Below are 24,836 nucleotides of genomic sequence, written 5' to 3'. Positions count from 1 at the left end.
GTTGTCCTCATCCTCATCATCCTCTCCGGAATGCCTTCCTCTCGCAGGACCCCCTTCCCCTCTGTGGAGCTGGCAGCAGCATCTTCTCTTTCTCCCTCTTGCCAGGGGTCGGAAGAGGGGCTGTGGAGCACCATGGGCAGGTGAACTGTGGGAGATTGCCCTTCGTGTTTCTGCAAACATTCTAACGCAGACCCCGCACTCCACTCTGCCCCCTCCCTGTTCCTTTCGTCTTCTGGGTTTGCCTCTGGACCTTGGCATTTCCCCACATGAAAGTCCATTCTGTGAGGCTGAAACCCTCTGATCCTGGGCTGGCACGCGCTCTCTGACCTTGAGGCTGTCTTTGTCATCCTGGGTTTGCCATGCTCTGTCGGGTGGGGACTGTCCCAGCAGCCGCTGAGCGGACGTTTCTCTCTTCGGCTTTCTCCCTGTGTTCCTCTCTGTGCTCCCCCACTCAGCAGCTCCCCACTCTGGGCTTCTTGGTGCTCTCTTCCCTGGAGCCTTTCTCCCAACATCCCTGCCCTGGGCTCTCTGTGCCCCTGCCCTCTTGTGTTGACTTGGGTGTAAGCAAGTCTTCCCCAGGGTGCTGGTGTGAGAGGTGGGTGAGGGGCAGGGTGGTCCCCAGAGAGAATGTTCAAAGAGAACATTGCTGATTCCAGTAAAACATACTTCTCCAAATCGTGACCCTTGTCACTTCAAACAGCGACCAGAAATCAGTTTTGCAAGTAGGAAAAACAAAAAACAAACAAAAAAAACCCCTGAGAAACAGCAGGAGCTTTGTTTCATGATGGAGACGGAGCCTAGGTGTCCATCCACCAGAGCCAGAGCAGCCAGAGCCCCTCCTCTGGCCCCCTGCGGGAGCTGAGCCAAGCAGGGCTGTCCTTGTCTTTTCCCTCAGGGAGGGGTACGGTCTCAGGATCCTTCTTGAATGCTGTCAGGGTCTCTGAGGTTCTCGGGTACGTCGTGGCCAGCTGTGGCCTGGTAGTCTGATTTCCTGCCTCCCACCCTTTCTTGTCTCTTGCTGCTTTAACCTTCCTTTTACTGTGGGGAAGAGGGATGCATTTCTTTTTATAGCAATATGTTGCCACTTGATTGACACTGAATGCTTTGGCTTTTGGGGGGGGGGCGGGGGGAAGGGATTCTAGCCCATTTAAAGCTCATCTTGCTACCTATCTGGAATTCTTTGTGGCTGTTTAATCCTAGGTTTTTTCTTTTTTAAGATTATTTATTTACTTGCAAGTCAGAGTTACACATAGAGGCAGAGAGAAAGAAAGAGAGAGGTCGTCCATCCGCTGGTTCACTCTTCAATTGGCCGCAACAGCCGGGACTGTGCCAATCCGAATCCAAGAGCCAGGAGCCAGGAGCCAGGAGCTTCTTCCAGGTTTCCCACATTGGGTGCAGGGGCCAAGGGCTTGGGCCATGTTGAACTGCTTTCCCAGGCCATAGCAGAGAGCTGGATCAGAAGTGGAGCAGCCAGGACTCGAACTGGTGCCCATATGGGATGCAGGCACTGCAGGCGGTGGCTTTCCCACTGCACCACAGCACTGGCCCCAGTCCTAGGTTTTTTTTTTTCCTTCATTGTCATGCTTTGAGTGCCTTCTCCTGGCTGTAGTTGGGCATAGTTAGAGAATTAGTTATTTTCAATTTCCATTCAGTTGTGATAAAGTGGCTATATCTGCATTGTCCAGTATGGTAACCACTAGCCTCAAGGAATCAGTTAAGGTTAGATACAGATCAAATTCTGTTCCTTATTGCCCACATTTCCAGGTTCACTGGTCCACATGTGACTAGTAATAACTGTCCTGAACAGAGCAGGCGGAGAAAGTAAACTCATTAAAAAGAATTCTGGGGGCCAGCGCCGTGGCTCACTTGGCTAATCCTCCGCCTGCGGTGCTGGCATCCCATATGGGTGCCTCATTCTGTCCCGGTTTGCTCTTCTTCCAGTCCAGCTCTCTGCTGTGGCCCCGGGAAGGCAGTGGAGGATGGCCCAAGTGCTTGGGCCCTGCACCCGAATGGGAGACCAGGAGGAAGGAAGCACCTGGCTCCTGGCTTCGGATCGGTGCAGTGCCGGCTGTGGCGACCATTTGCGGGGTGAACCAATGGAAGGAAGACCTTTCTCTCTGTCTCTCTCTCTCACTGTCCATCTCTATCTGTCAGAGAGAGAGAGAGAGAGAGAGAGAGAGAGAGAGAGAGAGAGAGAATTCTGTAACCTGGTGAAGAGTTGTGAGATACATACCATAATGCAGGTCAGAGAAATACGGTAACTGCTCTTCCTCCCTCCCATGTGATATTGATAATCCAGTTTAGAGGCAATTCAGTGAGTGTGTAACTGTGAATGAAGAGGGAGGGTACTTGAAAAGAGCCTCAGAATGACACAATTCTGGATGTTTGGGTACAGCTTATCACCTGGCCTTTTCCTGTGCAGGAAGCTGACCACGCCTCTCGTGTTGTTTGCGTGCATCGAGGTGACCCGGCTGCACTCTCTGTTTTCCAGGTGGTCAGAGATGGCGCTCACCAGTCACGTCTCTGCCTGATTGTTGGGTGCTCCAGGCCCTGGGAGAGCCGACACGGAAGCTCCTCGCTTGAGTCAGCCCCAGTGCAGCCCCTGCAGGCCCGCGGCTGTGCAGAGCTGCCCACGTCCTCTTAATGATGGGCATTGGCAAGAACACCACGTCCAAGTCCATGGAGGCTGGAAGCTCGACGGAAGGCAAATACGAAGATGAGGCGAAGCATCCGGCTTTCTTTACTCTTCCGGTAATGAGAATCCGCATCTTCCCTCTGTATGGAGTCAGCAGAGGATGGGCTTCAAGGCTTGGGTTTTTAAAGATTTATTTTATTTATTTGAAAGGCAGAGTTACACAAAGAAGGAGAGAGAGAGAGATTCCATCTGCTGGCTCCCACATGGGTACAGGGGCCCAAGCACTTGGGCCATCTTCCACTGCTTTCCCTGACACATTAGCAGGGAGCTGGATTAGAAGTGGAGCAGCCGGTACTCTAACTGGCACCCATATAGGATTCTAACACTGCACTGCCAAACTACAGTGCAGGCCCCAAGGCTTGGGTTTTAGTGAGTGTTAAAGCACATGGAAATCAAATGCTTTTCCTATCGGATGGTCTTGGTCTTGCTCTCTTCCCGGAAGAAATCGTCTGCTGTGATTAGCTCCAGGAAGGACGCGTGCATGGGTATTAATGTGGTAAAATTGGCCAAGTGCTTACTTGATAGTGGAAGATGCCGAAGGCTTAATTTTATCTCCAAAATGTGCTTTTTCTAAATAAAACCTCACTCTGACTAAACCCAGCTTCAGACTTGTTTTGCAAGGTGGGAGGGGCCCGCCCTTTGGATGCCAAGTGTCCTTGCTTGGTGCGAGAATGACAGCTTCCAAGACAGAGGTAGTTTTATCTGAGTAAGTGACGCTAGTCAGGAGAGCCTGGTAGCACATGTTGGTTATATTCAATGGTGATGTTTTCCCCAGATGCAGGACTATGACTTGATGTGCACCGAGTTACCTACCTACCTCTTTGATTTCAAAGAGGCAGAAAAAAAAACTCCTTTGGAGAGAACTTGCCTGCATGTGTTTTTCTTGCAATACTAGAAATGTGGTTAATGGCAAGAATACCATTCTAGGAGTCTGTAGCACGTGGTTCTGGAATGTGTTTCACAGTAAGAAAGACATGAATGTGGCGTCAGATGTGGCGTTGGCGTCTTTGAGAGAGGTGGTTGATGACCTGCATTTGTGTTAAGTCACAGAGAAGCACACAGCTGGTTTATACCATTAATCTTGTTTTTTTTTTTTTTTTTTCCCCTGTAAGGTGAAATTTGTAAACAGGGTTTCTGTAATGTTGAATGCTTATGGTTGCCACCAGTTTTCTAGGGGAAGAAACGTTCTACATTTGTCAGCGTGCTGCTGTTTAAGTTAGATCGGCTCTGCAGGTTTCCAGCAGGGCTGTTGACTTGTCCCCACTGTGCTTCCCCTGCCTGAAGTCCAGTAGGTTTCTCACTCACACCCCCTTGCCTTGCTCTTAAGATCCAGAGCTTTAGATTCACTTATTTCAGCATGAACATTGGTAAGCCCCAAGGTCACCAGTGTATTTTCAGATGTCGGGGTCCCAGGTGTTTCTTGTATCCTGTCTCCTTTCCCTTAATTCAGTTTTAAAATGCACTGAGGGTCTGTGGTTACTGCCATGGTCCTTGTACGACTCTTAAATGGGCTTTCTCTTGAATTACACATCTGAGCCTCCCAGCTGCCTCCACATCTCCTTTAACTGCTTTCTGGTGATTTTGGTTTTTTTTTTTTTTTTTTTTTTTTTTTTTTTTTTTTTTGACAGGCAGAGTGGACAGTGAGAGAGAGAGAGACAGAGAGAAAGGTCTTCCTTTTTTTCTGTTGGTTCACACTTCAATGGCCGCTGTGGCTGGCGCACCACACTGATCCGAAGCCAGGAGCCAGGTGCTTCTCCTGGTCTCCCATGTGGGTGCAGGGCCCAAGCACTTGGGCCATCCTCCACTGCCTTCCCGGGCCACAGCAGAGAGCTGGACTGGAAGAGGAGCAACCGGGACAGAATCTGGCACCCCAACTGGGACTAGAACCCCTGGTGCCGGCGCTGCAGGCGGAGGATTAGCCTATTGAGCTACGGCGCCGGCCAATTTTGGTATCTTTTTTCCAGTGCTATTCTTATTTTTTTAAAGGGTTTTATTTTGATTTTTTTTTTTTTTTTTTTTTGACAGGCAGAGTGGACAGTGAGAGATAGAGACAGAGAGAAAGGTCTTCCTTTTGCCGTTGGTTCACCCTCCAATGGCCGCCACGGCCGGCGCACTGCGCTGATCCGATGGCAGGAGCCAGGTGCTTCTCCTGGTCTCCCATGGGGTGCAGGGCCCAAGCACTTGGGCCATCCTCCACTGCACTCCCGGGCCACAGCAGAGAGCTGGCCTGGAAGAGGGGCAACCGGGAAAGAATCTAGCGTCCCGACTGGGACTAGAACCCAGTGTGCGGCGCTGCTAGGTGGAGGATTAGCCTATTGAGCCGCAGCGCCGGCCTTGCATTTTCATGTTCATGCAGTAATACATTTTTTTAAAGATTTATTTATTTATTTGAAAGTCAGAGTTACACAGAGAAGGAAAGGCAGAGAGAGAGAGAGAGAGAGAGAGAGAGAGAGAGGTGTCTTCCATCTTCTGGTTCACTCTCCAACTGGCTGCAAGAGCCGGACCTGTGCTGATCTGAAGCCAGGAGCCAGGAGCCTCCACTGGGCCTCTCACACGGGGTCCCAAGGATCTGGGCCATCCTCCACTGCCTTTTCAGGCCATAGCCGAGAGCTGGATCAGAAGTGGAGCAGCTGGGTCTCGAACTGACGCCCATGTGGGATGCTGGCACTGCAGGTTGCGGCTTCACCTGCTGTGCCACAGTGCTAGCTCCGCAGTAATACATTTTTTTAAGCTATATATTTTTGCATTTTTTATTAAGATTTATTTATTTATCTGAAAGGTAAAGGCAGAGAGAGAAAGAGATCTTGCATCCACTGGTCCACTCTCCAAATGGTCACAACAGCTGGTGCTGCACCCATCCGAAGCCAAGAGCCAGGAGCTTCCTCCAGGTCTCCCACATGGGTACAGGGGCCCAAAGACCAGGGCCATCCTCCTCTGCTTTCCCAGCCCACAGCAGAGAGCTGGATCAGAAGTGGAGCAGCCAGGTCTCGAACTGGTGCCCACATGGGATGCCAGCACTGCAGGCGTCCGCTTCACCCGCTGTGCCGCAGCGCCGGCCCTGCTGTTAATTCTTCATGTACAGTCATGTTTTCTTGTGGAATTTTTATTGCAGTGGTTATACTTCTTAATTCTGAAATTTCTATGTGCTTCATTTCTGCCTATTTTTGGTTCTTAATTTCCTGTATCTATGTGTTTTCAAATGTTCCTTCACGTAAATCATTGGGAACCCTAACCTGCTGCCGTCTCAGGAGCCCTGGCAGGGAGCTAGACTGGAGGTGGCACAGTCGGGGCTGCAGCCAGCGCTCTGATGGGGATGCCCGCGTCTCCCGCAGCATCTTGACCCACTGCACCCCCACACCGCCCCTTCTCTCTGACTTCTGTGCAAGGCCAGGTTTACAGGATCTTGGGGCTAGCAAGAGCCTCAAGGGACTTCTTTCTCGGTCCATTCTGTCTCTACTGAGTGCTTGCTCTGTGCTCCAGATTACACCAGTGGAACAAGGAAGCCACAGAAGTGGCTGGCAAAGCTCCCTGCCCTCCCCTCCCCAGGAGACCCCGCTGCCCTCTTCCTTGCGGCCGCATCGTTGTTGTTGCCCATCTGATTTCCCTGCCTCACAGCTGTGCTCCTTTGCAACCCCGGGCTGCGGTCCTGCCTTTTGCAGTTCCCCGACTGCTTCAGGTGTCTTTCTGTCCTCGGTGACTGCCCGCCTCTGGATTTTTCATTCCCGTCTCCCCTGTACTCAGTCGAGCTAGCGAGGCAGAATTTCCCCAGTGGGTGGAGGTAAGGTATTTTCTCCACAATTCTATTGGAGAGAAAGTTCGTTTCCTGTTAGGATTTGATCAGGGGCTCGAGGAGGAGGGTCTGATATTGAGGTTGCCTGACAGTAAGTAGCTGGTTGTTCCTGTCTTTTAAATTGTACATGCTTGAAGCACTCATTTCTCCCTAGACTTAGTGTGCTGTTGGGGTAAGTTGGAAGAAACAGAAAACTAACGTGTTCCATTACCAGCTTTTCTTAACATTTACACATTGTTCTTTCCTTTCTTCATTGTTTGTGTAGCTTTCTTCATTTACTGGAGAAATGCATTCATTCCAGAACATTTAGAAAATACAGAACAGTATAATGAAGGAAACACAAATCATGTAAAATCTTGTGAGCCAGAAAAATGACATGCTCATATTTTGATATTTCTCTCCAGAGATTTGGAGCATATCTTTGAGTGTTATATGTACAGCTGTGATCAACATACATACACACACACACACATACAGTCTGCTTTATAAAACCTGTACCCTCCTGTCGGATCCTGGCATGCCAGTATTGTTGAAAAGGTAACTTGTGATCGTGATGCAGTTGTGAATCAAAGATCTCACTTCTCTGCTTTCATTAGGACCGGGCTTGTTTCTGACCCTTTGCTGGTGTGTGCCAGCCTTCACACCTCTGACTGCTGTGTGTGAATTGTGAGCAGTCACAGGCTCCTTCACCGTTTCTATTCATTCCTTGCTAAGGGTGTCTTCTCCACCCTCCACCCGCTGCCCCTGATGTCACCACGTCAGCTGTCACAGAGCTGCACGGGGGAGTGTCAGGAGTTCTGAGCAAACATCCAGATCACAGGGCAGTGGGAGAGGTTAGGGGGTGCTGGTGCCTGTGGTCCCGCTGACAGAGCAGCTTCAGGTTGGAGAAGGACGTGAGTATCTCCCGTAGCTCTGCTTCTGCTCTTTGCGCTTACAAGCTCATCGTGGATGAGATGCTCCGTGCACCTGTGTCTGTATAGAGTGGCCTCTCTCTTTCTTATAACCGCACTGCTGTCCGTGGTACGGGTACAGCATACTTTATTTAATTCCTGTTGATGTCTAGATCGTTTCCAGTTGTTTGCTGTCACGCATGGAGCCACAGTGAATGACCTTGCTACACATATGTCCTTTCACTCGGGTATAATTGAAGGGTGCATTTCCAAGAGTGGGATTATCGCGTCAGAAGGGAAGTGCCCCGGGCAAGTGAGGGGCTCCACCAGGTTGCCCTCTGTTGATGTGATCTCACCAGCAACAGGGGATCACCTGTGTTCCCGCATGCTTGCCGCACTGTGCGGTCAGGTGGGGCCCTTGGTTTCTGATTATGCCTTCACTGGGTGAGAGTTCTTAGGAGAGAGTCCGGCGTCTTGGCAGGTGTTCAGGAGCCATCTACAGTTCTGGTTGTTTTCCTGTTGAGATGCTGACCTTTTGCTGGTTGTTTTGTGGCCTGTATTATCAGCTCCTTTAGGGTAGGGTACTGTCACCAGCCGGAGTCCTCAGGGTCTGTTCTTTCCAAAGGCATGGGGCCTCCATCCATTTTCTGTTGTTAATAGCGCCACAGACTGGGGAAGTCATAAAGAAAAGAGGTTTACCTTGGCTCATGGTTCTGGTCTGAGGTCGAGGGGCCACCTCTCGTGATAGGCTACTTGCTGGCGGAGTCCCCAGGCAGCACAGAACGTCCCACAGCGAGAGACTTCAAGACAAGGCCAAAGCAAACTTGATGGCCGACCGACTCTGAGATAACCCAGGATCCATTTACGGGGCAGAGCCTGCCTCACCCCTTCAAGGTCCCGCGTCATACGTTCTCACAGTGGGGATCCGGTTCCGGGGTGGGGGACATCTCCAGGAAGGTGGCTGTGTGGAGTGTCCCGTGCCTGGCGTGACCAGGTCAGCCTAGCCTCGCTTGTCGGAGATGATGTCATTGCCCATCAAGTGACCATACAGCATGAGTTCAGGAGACGACATTTAAAGCCACAAGTTTGAATTCAAATAATTTTAAAGGGAGGCAGGACATCCCCAAAGGGCCGTAAATAATCTGCCAACATGTTCCTTAAAGCTTAATCTCCTGAGGTGGAAGATATCCGGGTGCTCCCTGCCCTGGCCTCAGTGCTGCTAAACACAGCACCGACAAAAGTCAGGCCTTCTTCAGTTGAGAAAATGTCTGAGACAGGCTTCATTTTCCAGTGACAATAATACTTAGGGGTTCTGAAATGTAATGCTTTGATACAGTAAGCAACACATTTTTATCTTTCCCCTTTAAAAAAGAAAAAACCTCAGTGCCTAAAGAACTGGTTGTAATGTTTTTTTGTTTTGTTTTGTTTTTGTTTTTTAATTTACTTGCAAGGCAGAGTTAGGGAGAGACAGCGAAAGAGAGAAAGATCTTCCATTGGTTGGTTCACTCCCCAGGTGGCCACAATGGCCAGGGCTGTACCAAGCTGAAGTCAGGAGCCAGGAGCCTGTTCTGGGTCTCTGCATAGGTGCAGGGGCCCAGGCACTTCCACTACTCTCCCAGGAGCATTAGCAGGTGGCTGGATTGGAAGTGGAGTGGTGGAGGGTGTTGAACCAGTGCACATATGGGATGCCAGTGTCTCTGGTGGTGTCTTATCCTGCTGTGCCATGACACTGGCCCCTAACATTTGATTTTTAAAATTAAATTTTGTGTCTTTGAATAGTAGCATTAGGATAGTAAACTTAATAAACTGAAGGACAGCTATTAGTAAAATAGTACTTTGCATAGAGCCCTGTGTCTGAGCACTCCTGAGGCAGCCCCTGTAATTGAGAAACACTACAGAGGCACCTGCCGCGGGCACCCCGCCCCTTACGGCCTTGGCTCCTCCTTGCTGTCAAATCCCTGCAGCTTAGGGCCCGGATTCATTTCCCGTTCACCCGAACCTCCCATTTTCTAGTTCTGTTCCCATTCCCGCCTTCAGCCCTGGTGAAGTGCAGTGGAGGTGGAGGGTAGGAGGGCCGAGGTGGGTTGGCTGTGCTCAGCTCTGCAGGGTGGAAGGTGGGCTCTGAGTCCCCCAGGGACTACTTGACCAGTGCAGATTTGTTCTTCACCCCAGAGGAGATTCTGTTCCCTGTAGCAATCCAAAATGAGAACAGGTGCTGTGCTGTGAAGAACGGCTGGCAAAGCCAGTGTAGGTCTTTAAATCAGGTGGGGTTTCTCTATGGTTTAGACACCAGACGTTGTTGTTTCAAGAGTTGGTCCTGATGGGTGGGCCTCCCGGCTTCACAGTGGGTGGAGTACTGTGATGATGTGGCCTGGAGCTGGGTTCTCTGTGCTTGTGGACCTGGGAGCGTGTGTTCTGCCAGCTACTGGTTTTATAGGCAAACCAGTGCCACAGCTACAGCTGGCTGGTGTAAAAAGCTATCGCATGATTCAGAAAGTTATAAAAGCAAATCTTTATTTGCAGTATAAACAGATTCTGTCCTGTAAAAAAATGTGCTGTGAATTGAGATTCCCTAGGCTACTTTAAAACCAGCGGCACAGCTGGATTATAATTCGTGTGTATTTGAATGAGGATTTTAATTTTTCATTGGCCTGACTTCCTCGACGGCAAGAATGAGTTGCCTGGGAATCTCTGTGGACCTCCTCAAACCCAGCGGTACTGCTCAGATCTTTCTGCACACGTTATATATAGAATATCCCCAGAATACTTACGGGGGAAAATAAGGCAGAAATGGCCCTACTGCTTAGACCAACCAATGTTCATATTTGGGAGGATGTCTTTTTTATTCTCCATTTAAAAAAGACAAGACACAAATAACACTCGCGTGCATACTGATGATGAAAGACACCAACGCCAAGGAAGGGCCGGGAGTCAGAGGAAGGGGGTCTGCAGGTGCCGCCCTTGTCCCGGGGGCCTCATGCTTCCTGCTGCTTCGTGATCTTCCCGCGTGCTCTGCTAGGCGTTAAGCCAGGTAGGCAAGTTATTAAAGTGGTTTTTAACATTTATGATAATTTTAGCCTTATATAGGTTTGTGACTTACTGCTTTACAGTCTGTCTTTTAGATCTTTGTTTCTCGGTACACTAGCTTTATTTTTATTTATTTATTTATTTATTTATTTATTTATTTTGACAGGCAGAGTTAGACAGTGAGAGAGAGAGAGAGAGAGAGAGATAGGTCTTCCTTTCCGTTGGTTCACCCCCCAAATGGCCACTATGGCTGGTGTGCTGTAGCCAGCGCACTGCGCTGATCCGAAGCCAGGAGCCAGGTGCTTCCTCCTGGTCTCCCATGCAGGTGCAGGGCCCAAGAACTTGGGCCATCCTCCACTGCCTTCTCGGGCCACAGCAGAGAGTTGGACTGGAAGAGGAGCAACCGGGACAGAATCCAGCGCCCCAACCGGGACTGGAACCCAGGGTGCCAGCACCACAGGTGGAGGATTAGCCAAGTGAGCCATGGCGCCGGCCCGATTTATTTTTTAATAGTTGAATATTATTCTCTAAATGGATGTGCTGTCATTTAATGGTGTCCGTCTCCTTGGCGGATAGCTAGGTTATCCCCAAGTATTCTGCATCTCACACGGTGCTGCGGGGGTCACGGTCAGATGTGCACACAGCTCAGTTGCATGTTTCTCTAGGACTGGTTCTCTGCATGTAATCCCTGGATCCAAGAACGGGTCAGTGTCATGAGCGAGCACGTCTTCCCTGTACCCTGGCCAATGCCAGGCTCATCTTGTAACTTTATGTTAAAACATGAAAATTTATTTTAATCATTTCCATGATTTTAAATAAGGTGGAGCAGCTTTTCATGTGTTGTACTCTGTGTGGATGTTCCCTCTGTGGATGTCTCTTCCTAGCCTCTGCCCGTTTCCTTTGGATGGTTATTGATTGAGGTGTTCTTTACGATTATTTAAATCTTGTTTCTGATGAACTATTGATGCCTTTTGCTGTCTGTTGCACTGTGTTTCTTCTTAGATCACCACTTCTTTTTTACTTCTTAATGTATTTCACAACTCCAGAATTTAAACATCTTACATACTTTCTCCCATCAGTATTTTAAAAATGTGATTGTACTGTTTCCCGTTTATATAATTAACAACACTACTACACATACTTTTTCCCCTTGATATAATAAGCACCATGCAAAAGCATTTTCCTTGTAGTGTTCTGGGTATAAAAGGACAGTGATTTGTTTTTACACGTAAGTGGTGAAATTACTGTTTTTGGGTTAAAGCTCTTTTTTTGACAGGCAGAGTGGATAGTGAGAGAGAGAGACAGAGAGAAAGGTCTTCCTTTGCTGTTGGTTCACCCTCCAATGGCTGCCGTGGCCGGTGCGCTGCAGCCGGCGCACCGCGCTGATCCGATGGCAGGAGCCAGGTGCTTCTCCTGGTCTCCTATGGGGTGCAGGGCCCAAGTACTCGGGCCATCCTCCACTGCACTCCCTGGCCACAGCAGAGAGCTGGCCTGGAAGAGGGGCAACCGGGACAGAATCCGGCGCCCCAACCAGGACTAGAACCTGGTGTGCCGGCGCCGCAAGGCGGAGGATTAGCCTAGTGAGCCGCGGCGCCGGCCGGGTTAAAGCTCTTTTAAATTTACTTTAAGTATTGTTTCTTTGGGATAGATCCTGAGAAATGGAACCATTTGGCTAAGAGTAGAAAATAGCTTGAGGCTCTTGCTTATAGGCGGGTGGATCCCCAAGCCATGCCCAGACCTCACCTCGAGGGCCCAGGCAGTGGAGTCTGTGGGCACAGGCGTTGTGCTGTCCCCAGTCGCCAGCAGTGCACACCGATGAGAGCTAGTCTCCTTAACTGCGCGAGAAACAGTAGCCCTGCAAAGTTAGTGAGGCGGCAGACGACAGTGCTTGCGTTTGTGCGGCTGGGACAGCTCCTGCTTCGAGAGGCGCACGGCCACTGGTGCTGGGATGCTTGCTGGGAGAGGACTCAGCCCCGGCAGGGGAGGGCTCTGAGCTGGTCCCACACAGACACGTGGGCCTGCGCTTGGTGGCTGTGGGGTTCCCCCACTGCAGCTTTCTCTGGAATGTTCCATTCCTGGTCTCCCGCACCCAGGCCTCCTCCTGCAGCTCCCCTGTAGGAGACACCAGGCAGGCTTCTCCTCCATCAGAAACGTGCGCCTGGCCATGGTGCCCATATACGGGTCAGGTGTTTCGTTTACCAGGGCCCCAGACTTTGCTGCTGTGCTGTGTGTGGAGTTACAGAAATGTTTATATGCAGTGGCGTCCGCTGGAGCTGCCTGTAAATGCAGTGTTTGTCTCCAGGTGGTGATAAATGGAGGCGCCACGTCCAGCGGCGAGCAGGACACCGAGGACACCGAGCTCATGGCCATCTACACCACGGAAAACGGCATCGCCGAGAAGGTACCTGCGCCTCGCGCCTGTGCAGGGACAGGGCCTACCTCTGTGCGCTCTCGTTAGATGGAAATAGCAGCTGTCCGCAGAAACAGGGAGCCAGGAGCTTTGTCCCGGGTCTCCCACCTGGATGGCGGTGGCCCACGCACTTGGACCTTTTTCCACTGCTTTCCCAGGTACATCAGCAGGGAGCTGGATTGGAAAACAGGAAATCCCAGACTTGAACTGCTGCTCCCTTATGGGATGCCAGCATCACAAGCTGTGCCTTAGCTCACTGGGCCACAGCATCTCTGAGCTGGGCCTGGCATTTGGGAAGCAGAGGAGGATCTCCCTTTGCACAGATTCATTGCAGTTTTCTGTGCAGTGTTCTCAGACTGAAGTCTTTCCAGTTTCTGTTTTTCCAACAATGCCGTTTCTTGCCCTAAGGAGTAGGCAACAGGATGCCCAGTCAGTTTGTGGAGTTAAATTCATCTGGGCATAGTCTGTGGGGTCCTGTTGGTCTGCTGGCTCCTTCTGCCGGCACCCAGATTGGTTGCAGTTTGTCCACACTTATTTATTTATTTATTTGAAAGGCAGAGCCACAGAGAGGCAGAAGAAGAGAGAGAGAGGTCTTCCATCCACTGGTTCACTCCCCAAATGGCTGCAATGGCTGGAGCTGGGCCAGTCTGAAGGCAGGAGCCAGGAGCTTCCTCTGTGTCTCCCACGTGGGTGTAGGGACCCAAGGAATTGAGCCATCTTCCGCTGCCTTCCCAGGCCAAAGCAGAGAGCTGGATGGGAAGTGGAGCAGCCGGGACTCAAACTGGCAAGCACATGGGATGCGGCACTGCAGGCGGCAGCCTCACTCATCATGCCATAGTGCCAGCCCCCCAGCTTGTCCACATTCTAAAGTGTATTAATCTCATTTTTCTTTGACCTCTTCCCCTTGTTCTCATAAGTTTTATTATTATTATTTTTAATTTGGGATACGGGGACGGGGCGGAGAACATACAAGAGAGTGCACTCCCCATTCCCGGGTTCACTCTCCAAATGTCTGCAACGGCCTGGACTGAGTTGGGTGAAGCTGGGAGGCAGGAACTTGTCCCGGTCTCCCATGTGGCTGGCTGGGACCAGTACGTGAGTCATCATTGCTGCCTCCCAGGGTCTGCGCTGGTCTGAAGTGGGGTGTGGCCATCTTCAAACTGAGTTAAATGCCCCACTCCTGGCCTTACTGTAGTTTAACATCGTGTTTGTTGTTAGGAAGTTGAGGAAATGAACCATGTGGAACTCACAAGCTGGCTTCTTGAAGACTGATGGGATGGATCTCGGTGGATCTGACTGAGGGGGAAAGGAGAGGGCACAGAATAGAAGGAGACGAAGTGCAGAAGCAGTGGCTGTGCAACCTCATGATAATCAGTTTGAGACTCTGCAGCCGGGTGTCTGTGCTCGGCAGGGCGGTGCGAGGGGGCATAGCTGTGCTTGTCTGGGTGTGGGACGTCTAAGGCTGCTTCCGCTCTGTGGTGACAGAAGCCGCTGGAGCCAGGGTATTCACCACATGGTCCCTCACAGAGCCAGTTTGCAACCCGACTCCACACCATGATTTCCTGAGCATTGGCCTGACAGCAACGTCTGGTCCCTCTCACACCTGTGGTCCTGACTCTGTCATTTTCGTGTTGGTTGTGGCCATTTACATTAGCTGCATTTCTGAACTATGGAATCACGCTCTTCACTAAAAAAATTGTGCATGTGCACGTATACACGTGTGTCTGTATACATGCATGTTTATGTGCATGCATACATACGTCTCTATACACACGTGTCTGCGTACACACATGGATGTGTCTGTAAATGTATGCATGCATGCACCTGTCTGTATACATGCATGTGCCTTTGCGTATACATGTGTGCCTCTGTATAAATGTATGCATGCATACGTGTGTCTATATACACGTCTTTGTACACGTGTGTGTATACATGCACTGCATATGCATGTGTGTGTACGTGTGTGTCTGTATACATGCTTATGTCTGTATATATACATACATGTGTTTGTGAGCATCTTGATCTTAGCCTGTTCACACGTGGAAGAGGGCATACTCAAACTCTTAATTGGTTTTATAGTTAAAACTGGCTGTTTTGGAATTTCTAAAAAATGTGGCTTATACTTTTTTAAAAAAGGATTTATTTATTTATTTGAAAGGCACAGAGAGAGGCAAAGTGAGCGAGCAAGAGAGATCTTCCATCTTTCTAAGCACTTGAGCAATCCTCTGCTCTTTTTGCAGGCATATTAGCGGGAAGCTGGATCGGAAGTGGACCAGCCAGGACTTAAACCCATACGGGATGCTGGCAGTGCAGGCAGCAGCTTTACCTGCTACACCACAGCACAGGCCCCTACACTGTTTCTGTAACAGGTTGTGCTAATCTGTTGTGCTTGTGTGCTGGTGGTTTTCAGTTGTTTCTCTTTGTTACTTTGTGAGCAGGAGGACTGTCCTCCTGGGAGACTGTCCATGGGGAGGATGGTGAGGTGACCTTAGTCACTGAGCCCACCGTTCATGGTCACCTCAGGTTGGGGGTTCCCAAGTAAGCTTCAGTGATGTGCTAGAAAGAAGCAGCATTCAGCAGTGCTGTCTCGCTCACAGTTTATTTCAGAGAAAGGACACAGATGGACACTACCCTTCCCCGTGTCCAGAGGCACCAGGCAGAAGCTTCCAGACGTGCTCCCCCGTGGGGCTGTGCACGCAACGTTTTGCTTCCCCAGCAATGACACCTGATGGGTGCTCGCCCAAGCCCCGGTCAGACAGACAGCTAACGCTGGTGGCCCGAGGCCCTGCCCAAGTCCTCAGGGGAAACACAGGCACTCTGAATGGTCCGAATGTTCCTAGAGCCCCGAAACCCAGGCACCAGGCACGGGCTGGCCCTTCCTGTACTGCCAGACGACTCACACGTGCTCACTTACCTTGTCCACCAGTGATTTTAAATCTTATTTTCTTGTCTGCTGCTGCCTGTGCATATAAAATAATTTCCCTTGTGAAACAGAAATGCATGAGAGTTCCGAGAACTGCAAGCCAGGGGCTGAGCAGCGTAGAAGTCTGTTTGTGGCTTATGGATTAAGGGAAGCATTGGCGCAGACTTCAGAAAACTCTCTCGAATGAGAAGTGGTTTGAGAACTCGAGAGATTCTTTTGACTACAGAAGACAGCAGATTTTCTGGGGTCTGAGGGGCTGGTACTTGAAGATGCTCCAGTCAGCGGGGGTCTTGCTAAATTTAGCATTCACGCTTTGGAGCCAAGTTCTTCACAGTGGCCATGCTGGAGGAACCAGACAGGGCCCTAGTGAGCTAGACCGAGTCATCTGCCCTGGCTGGTGTGTCGAGAGCTTGAGCAGTAAATTTTTTTTTTTTTTTAAGATTTTGTTTACTTGAGAGATAAAGTTAGAGAGGGAGAGACAGAGAGAAAGTCTTCCATCTGCTGGTTCACTCCCTAGATGGCTGCAACAGCCAGAGCTGAGCCAATCTGAAGCCAGGAGCCAGGAGCTTCTTCTGGGTCCCCCACGTCGGTGCAGGGGCCCAAGCACTTGGGCCACTTCCACTGCCTTCCCAGGCCATTAGCAGAGAGCTGGATCGGAAGAGAAGCAGCCAGGACTTGAACCAGTGCCCATATGATTGGAAGCTTAGCCTACTATGCCACAGCACTGGCCCCTCTACCAGTGATTTATTTTTTCCAGGGCATTTAAGAAAAATTATGTATTGATTTGAAAGACAAGAGTTACAGAGAGATAGAGGCAGAGAGAGAGAGAGAGAGAGAGAGCGAGGGCTTCCATCCACTGGTGTACTCCTCAGATGGCTGCAATGGCTGGAGCTATGCTAATCCGAAGCCAGCACACAGGAGCTTCTTCTGGGTCTTCCACATGGTGCAGGAGCCTAAGGACTTGGGCCGTCTTCCACTGCTTTCCCAGGCCGTAGCATAGAGCTGAATTGGAAATGGAGCAGCCGGGCCTCGAACTGGTGTCACATGGGATGCTGGCATTGCAGGCAGCGGCCTCACCTGCTATGCTACAGCACTGGCACCTATCAGTGATTTTTCACAAGACATTTATAATCTACTTTAACCCATCCTTTCATGCAAATCTGCCAGTATCCGTCCAAAAGGTCATGTCCAGCTACATTTGGATTAGATCAAATGTCAGTTTGCATCAGGCGAGTTCACCTTCAGGCCGTGGACAGCCAGGCTGGAGTGTGCTCCTTCTTTTGTTAAAGGGTATGTAGCCCTGTCTCCGGCTGGAAGACAGTGGCAAACGTACAGAGGCAGCATTCTTCCGTGGACCAAATTCACCAGACCAGAGGCTGCTTACTGGGCTGGATACAGTCAAGAGTCGGGTGTGTGTGTGTGTGTGTGTGTGTGTGTGTGTGAGAGAGAGAGAGAGAGAGAGAGAGAGAGAGAGAGAGACATCTTTTGATTTTCATCTTCTGTTAGACACTGCTAGGTTACAAAATATTAAAAATGTATAGTGATAGGCATCTTCGTTTCTAAGAAACGGATGAATTAATTAATAGCATTTTAGAAGTGAGAGATGTTTTGGGACTACACAGGGAAACTCGGGGTTACTCTGCATTTTCTCCTGGGCTCAGACACTGAACAAGCGCAGAAGTGATGTTGTAGCTGACTAGGCGTGTCTGGACTGTAACCCAAAGTGTTGGTCTTTGTGATTTGGGGCTTAAAAAGAATGTGATGCTTAACATTTAATGAAATCTTTAGTACCAGTCGGGGAAGGGAGGGTTTGTCATCTAAGGTATAAATACAGGTCCAGTCTCTTGTTTTTTTAAACAAAATTCGAGTCTTGTTTGTCTACTGTTGAATTTGGCCCTTGTCTCCCAGCGTTGCTGTCTGAGCAGTGGCCTTTTGACAGGAGGGCACAGGGCTTTTGTTTTGGGTCAAACCCCTTTCTCGTTGCCAGGGTGGAATGGAGCGGGAGCTCGATTAGCAGCCCTGGAAGTTATTCACCTTTTGCGATGTTTTTTCCTTGGTGGGGTCTCACTCAAGGACTGCTCATGCAGGGATGGGGCTCTGTGGTCTCCACCCGGGACCCTCTCTGGCCACGCAGGAGGAGCACGGGCTTGGGGACAAGGGTGCTCGGGGATGAGTTGATGTCAAGGGATCCTGGCCCCCCAAATTCTGCAAGACTGAAGAGTGTGCTTGCAGCTTCCAGCAGACACAGCCAACCTAGGTTCAGCATTGCAGGAAGTGGCCGCCAGGCGGTGAAGGTGTTCTACAGCCACGTGGCCTGTGCCGAGAGAGTCATGTCCGCCCCTTCCTTTACAAGTGCCTCCTTCTTCCCTCTAACTTACAGAGCTCTCTCGCCGAGACCCTGGACAGCACGGGCAGCCTGGACCCCCAGAGGTCTGACATGATCTACACCATCGAAGATGTTCCTCCTTGGTACCTGTGTATATTTCTGGGTCTGCAGGTAAGTTGGTTCCTTTAGGATGTGGCACCACCACCAGCACACGCTTAAATTGTCTGCCATCTGATGTTTCAAACATTTCAACTGGGGTTTTTCATTGATCGCCGATTTGATTATACGATGCTCTCTGATGCATGCAGAATGATGAATGGAAGTTGTTGATATGCATCTTTGTAGCAGTGGGAGGCAGAACAGAGCAGGAGGAGTAGCTTCCCTGGGGCAAAGAAGAAGGAAGATGTTCAGGGAGCCGGCAGGAGAAGTGACAGGGCAGGATGGAGAAGGGTGGAGGTAGGAAACAAGAGCGACTGGGGACGCAGAATCAGGAGAAGTTACATTTTGTCTCCGAACCATGACCTCATCTGCCGGACTGCAGATGAGGCCAGCTCTGCCTGGACGCTTGGGCGGCCCTGGGAAGTGCCTTGGTGGCCAGGACGTACATGGGGAGTGTCAGGCTTTCTTTCCCACCTCCCAAGGAAAATGAAGCTTCACAATGCTAAGGGCGCTCATGCGGCAACTGGAGGCTGGGGGAGGGAGGGAGGACAAGATTGGGTGCCACACACTGAGCCAGGCTCCCCGCCCTTCTGAGTCTTCAGTGTTTTTCTGCCTGAAGGATTCTGGGAGGGTATTTTGGAGAAAGGTGGATGAGCTGGATTTACTCAGACGCTCCTCCTCGCCTGGCTGGGCCCCGCTCTGGGGTCTTCGTGCCCTCTCTCCCTATGTCAGGTTGGGCGTGTTCTGTTCACCCTCGGGAGCCTCAGGGCACAGGCAGGGGTGTCCACTCGCAGGTGGGACTTCACCTGCTGACAGCCAGTGCATGGGTCCAGTTTCCGGCATGAGAGCACATGGTAGCCTGGCCCAGAGGGTGTCCAGGAAAGGGAGATCGGGATCCAGAGCAGCTGGATGGTCTGGGAGCATTGTTTACGTGGGGCAGAGAACACTGAGCCAGGTCCAGGAATCATGCTGTATGGCATGTTTCCATTCTAGGTGTTTCTAGAACAAAGTCTCCCCTCGTCAGTTCGGAGTGGGGGACCTGGCCTGTGTCGTGCCTCTGAGAAGCTCCTAAAGGAGGGATCTGTCCCCATGGAAACACCCATAGGGTCGGGGTTCCCAGGCAGCAAGCAGCATGCTTGGCAGACCTAGCCAAATGCAGGACGCTCTGGGGAGGAACAGTGGCACTTTTGCTGGACAGAAATGAGAGCCAGGCTCCCAAGGCAATGAGCCATGCCCGAGGTGTCTCACAGAGGAGTGGGAAGGGGCTCTTCCTGCAGGGTTCCCACAGCCTCCCGCGTACCCTGCACCTTGCCCTGGCTTGAACAGAGTCAGCCCACAGAACAGGAAGAGAAACGCCCTGTAGCTTGTGTAACTTTAATCCCCAAATCCGAGCGGATTAAAAAAAAAAGGAGACTAATTATTTTTGGAATGTAGCTACAGAATTTTACGTAAGATATTAGCAAAGCAAATCCCAGAAGGACAAAATGTGAGTGATCAGGGTTGTTTCAGGAATGCGAGCATGACTGCACCAGAGTTCAGGTCCACAGGTTGTAGGAGAGAAGCCCTCTCGTCTTAGCAGCTGATGCTGAAGAGCACCTGGGGATGGGGTGGGGTGGAGAGAGAGAGGTCTTCCATCCACTGGTTCACTCCCCAGACAGCCCCAACAGCGTGAGCTGCACCGATCCGGAGCCAGGAGCTTTTTCTGGGTCTTCCATGCTGGTGCAGGGGCCCAAGGACTTTGGTCATCTTCTACTGCTTTCCCAGGCCACAGCAGAGAGCTGGATTGGAAGTGGAGCAGCTGGGACTCGAACCAGCAGCAATGTGGGATGCTGGTGCTACAGGCAGTAGCATTACCAACTACACCACAGTGCCAGCTCCTGGAGCAAATATTCTTAACACAGTTTACACAGAGCTTGCACTTGGTGCTCCCCATGTGCTGGCCTGAACTCATGGGTAGAGTTGGTGCTAGTAGGGGAGGGGTCTTAGCAAGCTTGTGAATGCATATGAAGGAGGGACCATGTGTGCATTTCAAAAATTTTGTATTAAAATAAACTTTTTAATTCCTTTGTCCACAAACTTTTGGAAATTTCTGACACAAGTGAGTAACAGGACAAGAAAATACAAAGGAGAAATGCTTAAAAAAGAAAAAAAATTAGGCTTTGGCCAGTGATAGAAATGTGCATCTGAAAAACCAGAGTCTGTCTCATGTGGCTCTTTTTATTTTTGTTGATTAATTGAAACACTTATGTATTTGAAAGACAGTGTGATTGAGAGAGGCATCTTCCATCCTGTGATTCACTCCCCAAGTGGTGGCCACAACAGCCAGGACTGGGCCAGACTGAAGCCAGCAGGAGCCTGGAGCTCAATCCAGGTCTCCCACGTGGGTGGCAGAGGCCCAAGCTCCTGGGCCATTTGCTGCTTTTCCTGGCGCATTGCAGGGAGCTGGATCAGAAGTGGAGCAGCGGGACTCGAACCAGCACTCTGATATGGGATGCCAGTGTTGCAGGCAGCAGCTTAGCTCACTGTACCACACTGCCAGCCCCTTGTGGGCTCTTTGTCGAAGCTAGGAGGGGTGCGCAGTTGGGAGGGAATCAGGGAGAAGGAGAAGGGGCTGACTGTCCTGCCTGCTGTCTCTCTGGCTTGCAGCACTACCTGACATGCTTCAGCGGCACGATCGCCGTGCCCTTTCTGCTGGCCGACGCCATGTGTGTGGGCTACGACCAGTGGGCCACCAGCCAGCTCATCGGGACCATTTTCTTCTGCGTGGGAATCACAACTCTGCTGCAGACGACGTTTGGATGCAGGTGAGAGTGGGGCACTAAAGCGGGCCACTGAAGCCCCTGCCCAGGCCATAGCGCGCCCTGCTGTTCCCACAGGGCTCCCGGGAAGGACCAGCTGGAGCTGGGGGAGTGTCCTAGAGGCCTCGTCCCCACCGCAGCCCTGCAGTAGCCCCCTCCGTGTGCTTCCTCTTTTCGGTGCACAGCACCACTCGCCCTCCGCCTGTCCCCGACTGGCACAGCATGCTCTTTGTCCAGCTTCCCTCCCGGCCCCGGCCCCATTCCTCCATTCCCAGCGGGACACCCTGCTTCCAGGGCTCCGCTCTTCCACGCGCTCCACGCACCCTCACCTCTGCTGTGTCTCCAACATCCACATCTTCCTCCGGCCGGCCACACTGTAGCTCCTTTCCCTGTTTAAGCCCGGCTGTGCCCAGTGTCCAGGCTTGTCCCCTGCTCGCTGGCTCCCCCTGCGTCTCCAGCCACGCCTCTGAGCCCTGCCTGCCGCCGTCCCTGCACTCACTCCTGGGTGAGCTCCCCCCTTGCAGGCCCTGCTGTTGCCCTCCTGTGCGTTTGCTCCCCACCCACCCTGCACACCTGCTCGTCCTCCGTCGTGGCTCGTCCTCACTTCCTGTCACTCATCCCCAACTCCCGGAAGCCTTGTCCTCTGAGTTCCCGTCCGTGCCTACTGTGTTCATTCTTCTCACGTGGCTCTTACTCCCGTGTGTCTCGTCTCGTTTTTGTCCTTCCTCTCTGGTTCGTGCCAGGGCTTTGGCTTGGTCACCTCTGCCCTCAGTGGGTGTGGCGCTGGCGCAGGAAGGGGTAGAGCCATCCTTTCCTATCTCCGCCTGCGAGCTTCCTTCTCCTCTCCTCTGCCTGTCTTCTCCCCTTCCACAGCACAGCCTCTTACTCCCCCTAGGGCTCCACTCGGAGGGGAGCCACCAGTTCTGTCTCTTCTTCTCGCATCAGAGGCTGTCTGAGTAAGGCTTGACCTTCCTTGCTGGGGGAGGTGGGAACCAGAGGGGCCAGTGAAGAAGGTCGCATGGAGTCGTGGGCTGTGTCCCCATGAGTTAGAATCCTTAGGGATCTCACAGAGTTGCCCTTTCTTGGGGTAGGGGTATGTGTGGCTATGAGCAGTGGTGGGGTATCCTGGTTGGCAAGCATACCATGCCCTGGGAGAGTAGGCAGCAAGTCTGTGAGTGGAGAGAAAGCCTTGTGGCCTGTAGGCCAAGGAGCTAGCGAGCTCTTGGGGAGGGGTCTTTGAATCCCCAACCCCTGCTGGACTGCCCATAGCCACAGCCAAGCAGCAGGGAGGGTCTCCTTGGGGAACCCTGAGTCGGGGGACAGGGGTGTCACTGCCCTGCTGGGGAAAGGAGTTGTGGTCCAGCCCGTCTGAGCAGGGCTGAGCAGGCCGCTGAGCTTGGCAGCTAGTATCTCTCATCCTTCTGATTTGGGGTTTGAGGTTCTGTGTTTTAAGTCCAGAGTGGATGGAGAGGCTTTTGTCGGCTGACCCAGGAGACTTCCTATGTACACAGGGAAAACGTTATCTCCCTGAACAGCCGACTTGCCCGTGAACTTGTCGGCACAGTCTTTGGTAAATCTGGGCAGTGGCTGCAATTGAGAATGGTCGGTTTATCAGAAGAGGGGCTGGAAGGTGGCTTCATCACAGTGCAGCCTGCCCCGTGAGCTGCCCTGCCCCATCACATGCCGAGGCCAGTGGGCAGAGTGACCTTGTGGGGGCACAGCTGGAAGGGCCGGGGGACAGGGGGAGGTGGCCCATTGTTGGCACAAGTCTCAAATAGCACATCCTGGATCCGTGAAGTTCACCTTCCACTCCAGGAAAGGGAATCTGTGCTGAGGAGGACCAAGGGCTCAGGGACCCAGGCCTCAGAGCTGCAGCTAATGCTGGGGGCGGGGGGGCGTCTGCGTGCACCATACCCAGGAGGCTTGGCTCTGACGGCTCGGCTTGCTGCTTCCCCTGTAGTGGGAACAGTGGCAGGCCCCGCCTACTTCCACATGGGCCTTCATCAGGCCACTGTGCGTCCCTGGGGGGGGGCTTGGGCCTGCCTGGTGCTGCTCTTGGGATTTTTGGAGCTTTTGAGTTAGAAGTTGACCAGGAAAATGAGGAGGGAGAATGGACTGAGTCCCACAGATAGCTGGTGACTCATCTGTGCAGAAGGTGCAAGGTGACTTGTAGTGTGCAGAGGTGCCCCGCAGGGAGACAGTGAGGTCCTGCCAGGGACCTGAAGGGAAGTCACTGAGCAGGTGGTGATGGAGAGCAGTCCTGAGGGCTTGGCCTCCTGCTTCCTGGCTCGAGTCCCAGCGCTCAGGTCCCAGTCCCTGTGCACTGGGAACCTGTGAGGCCTCCTCTGCGGAGATTCTACCTGCTGGGGCTGTACCTTGAAGGCATTAGCTTAGAGCATGTAGCAGATGAGAAGTTAGCAGTGTGACTGGGGCGGGGGACCTCCCTGGTCTATTTCCTTTTGGGAAATAGAAGGAGGCTGCCTCTTGTGCGTGGTGGTAGCAGCCATTTTAATGGATCTGCTGCATTTTCATAGATGATTGTTATAAGCTCCCTGAAATAGTTGAGCTTTGTATGGCATGAAAGGGAAATCTTTTTAGTTCTGCTGGATGCTAATTACATAGGACCACAGTGTGGACTGTGAAGTACTGCTTTGATGGGCTGTGTCCTTCCTCCTGAAAGTCCAATCAAGTGCACGGGTGGAGCAGGCGGGCCGAGCAGGTGCAAGGGTAGGAACTTGCAGGAGGGAAAAGCAGAGGAGCCAGAGGGACGTTTTTTATTTTTATTATTTATTTATTTGGTGGGAGGAGATATCTTCTATCCATTGGTTCATTCCGCAAATGTCTGCAGCAGCCAGGGCTGGGCTAGACAAAGCGGGAAGCCTGGAGTATCATCTGGGTCTCCCACGTGGCTGGCATAGAGCCAAGTATTTGAGCCATGGTTAGCTGCCTTCTGCAGAACACCTGAGCAGGAAGCTGGATCTGACATGGAATAGCTGGGACTTGAACCCAGGCTCTCCAATATGTGATGAGGGGGTGCCAAATGGCGGCTTGACCACTGCACCACGTCACCTGCACCCTGAAGGGGGTTTGTTCCCACTTTCCTAGCCACAGGGGCCTGCGGGCGGCCTGTGTGGCTTTTGGTTTGTTTTGGTTTGATGTGTTTTATAGCTCGCCCATCATTTCCCCAGGCTTAGAGTAGCAGGAGGGAAATGCCTCCTCTTGTTGAGCTTTCCTGACTCCTAAGACGGAGTCTCAGACTTCAGCTCTGAGGTGGGCCCATGTTGCATTTAAGCCCCGCCTGTTCTTTGTGTATTTGCTGCCATTTGCTGGGCTCCAGGATTTCCAGCACACTGGCCGCCAACCAGTGGGTGGGACCCGAGGGTGAGCCAAGGCCCGTGCCTTTGAGGAAGCTCAGATGCCTGCCTGTCTTGAGTGAAGGCAGGAACAAGGTGCAGTGGCCGAGTCGTCCCTGCTCTGTCCTGGGCCTGCTCTGTCATCCCATAGAAGTAGCCCCACTGGATGGGGAAGCCATAGCGATGGGCGAGACCTCACCTTGAAATGCCAGAGTTGACTCTGCCTGCAACACCTTGTCCCTGGGCAGCAGCGAGGTGTGCGGCTGATGCCGGGCGTGCAGGAGACCCCCGCTACCTTCACCTCCTGGCAGCCCTGTGCTGAAGCCTCCTCTTCCTTCCAGGGGCTGTAGTCGTTTAACCAGGTGGTCGTGGGTCTTTTGTGGCTTCAGCATCTCCCGGAGCCTGAGTTTGCTGGGGAGGGCAGTTTCTGTAGGGCTGCTTCCTCCCTCTCTCCCTGACCTTGAT

General features: G+C 51.8%; 1 protein-coding gene across 3 annotated transcripts in view; it reads left to right on the top strand.

The window, feature by feature from the left end:
• SLC23A2 (solute carrier family 23 member 2) overlaps positions 1 to 24,836 on the top strand; it is a 123,681-nt gene that overhangs the window by 55,725 nt on the left and 43,120 nt on the right. For 2 of the 3 annotated variants that reach the window (XM_051845286.2, XM_002710837.6), the window contains exons 2-5: positions 2,492 to 2,751; positions 12,705 to 12,803; positions 18,116 to 18,232; positions 20,867 to 21,024. In XM_051845286.2, the coding sequence (XP_051701246.1) occupies positions 2,644 to 2,751; positions 12,705 to 12,803; positions 18,116 to 18,232; positions 20,867 to 21,024 (482 nt within the window). In that variant the 5' untranslated portion in view covers positions 2,492 to 2,643. The remainder of the gene's footprint in view (positions 1 to 2,491; positions 2,752 to 12,704; positions 12,804 to 18,115; positions 18,233 to 20,866; positions 21,025 to 24,836) is intronic. The other variant, XM_051845288.2, reaches the window with a different exon arrangement.

The sequence above is a fragment of the Oryctolagus cuniculus genome, chromosome 11, assembly GCF_964237555.1.
Source record: "Oryctolagus cuniculus chromosome 11, mOryCun1.1, whole genome shotgun sequence".
Lineage (NCBI taxonomy): Eukaryota > Metazoa > Chordata > Mammalia > Lagomorpha > Leporidae > Oryctolagus > Oryctolagus cuniculus.
Note: the sequence above shows the minus strand (reverse complement) of the source record. Positions and strands in the feature narration are given on the sequence as shown.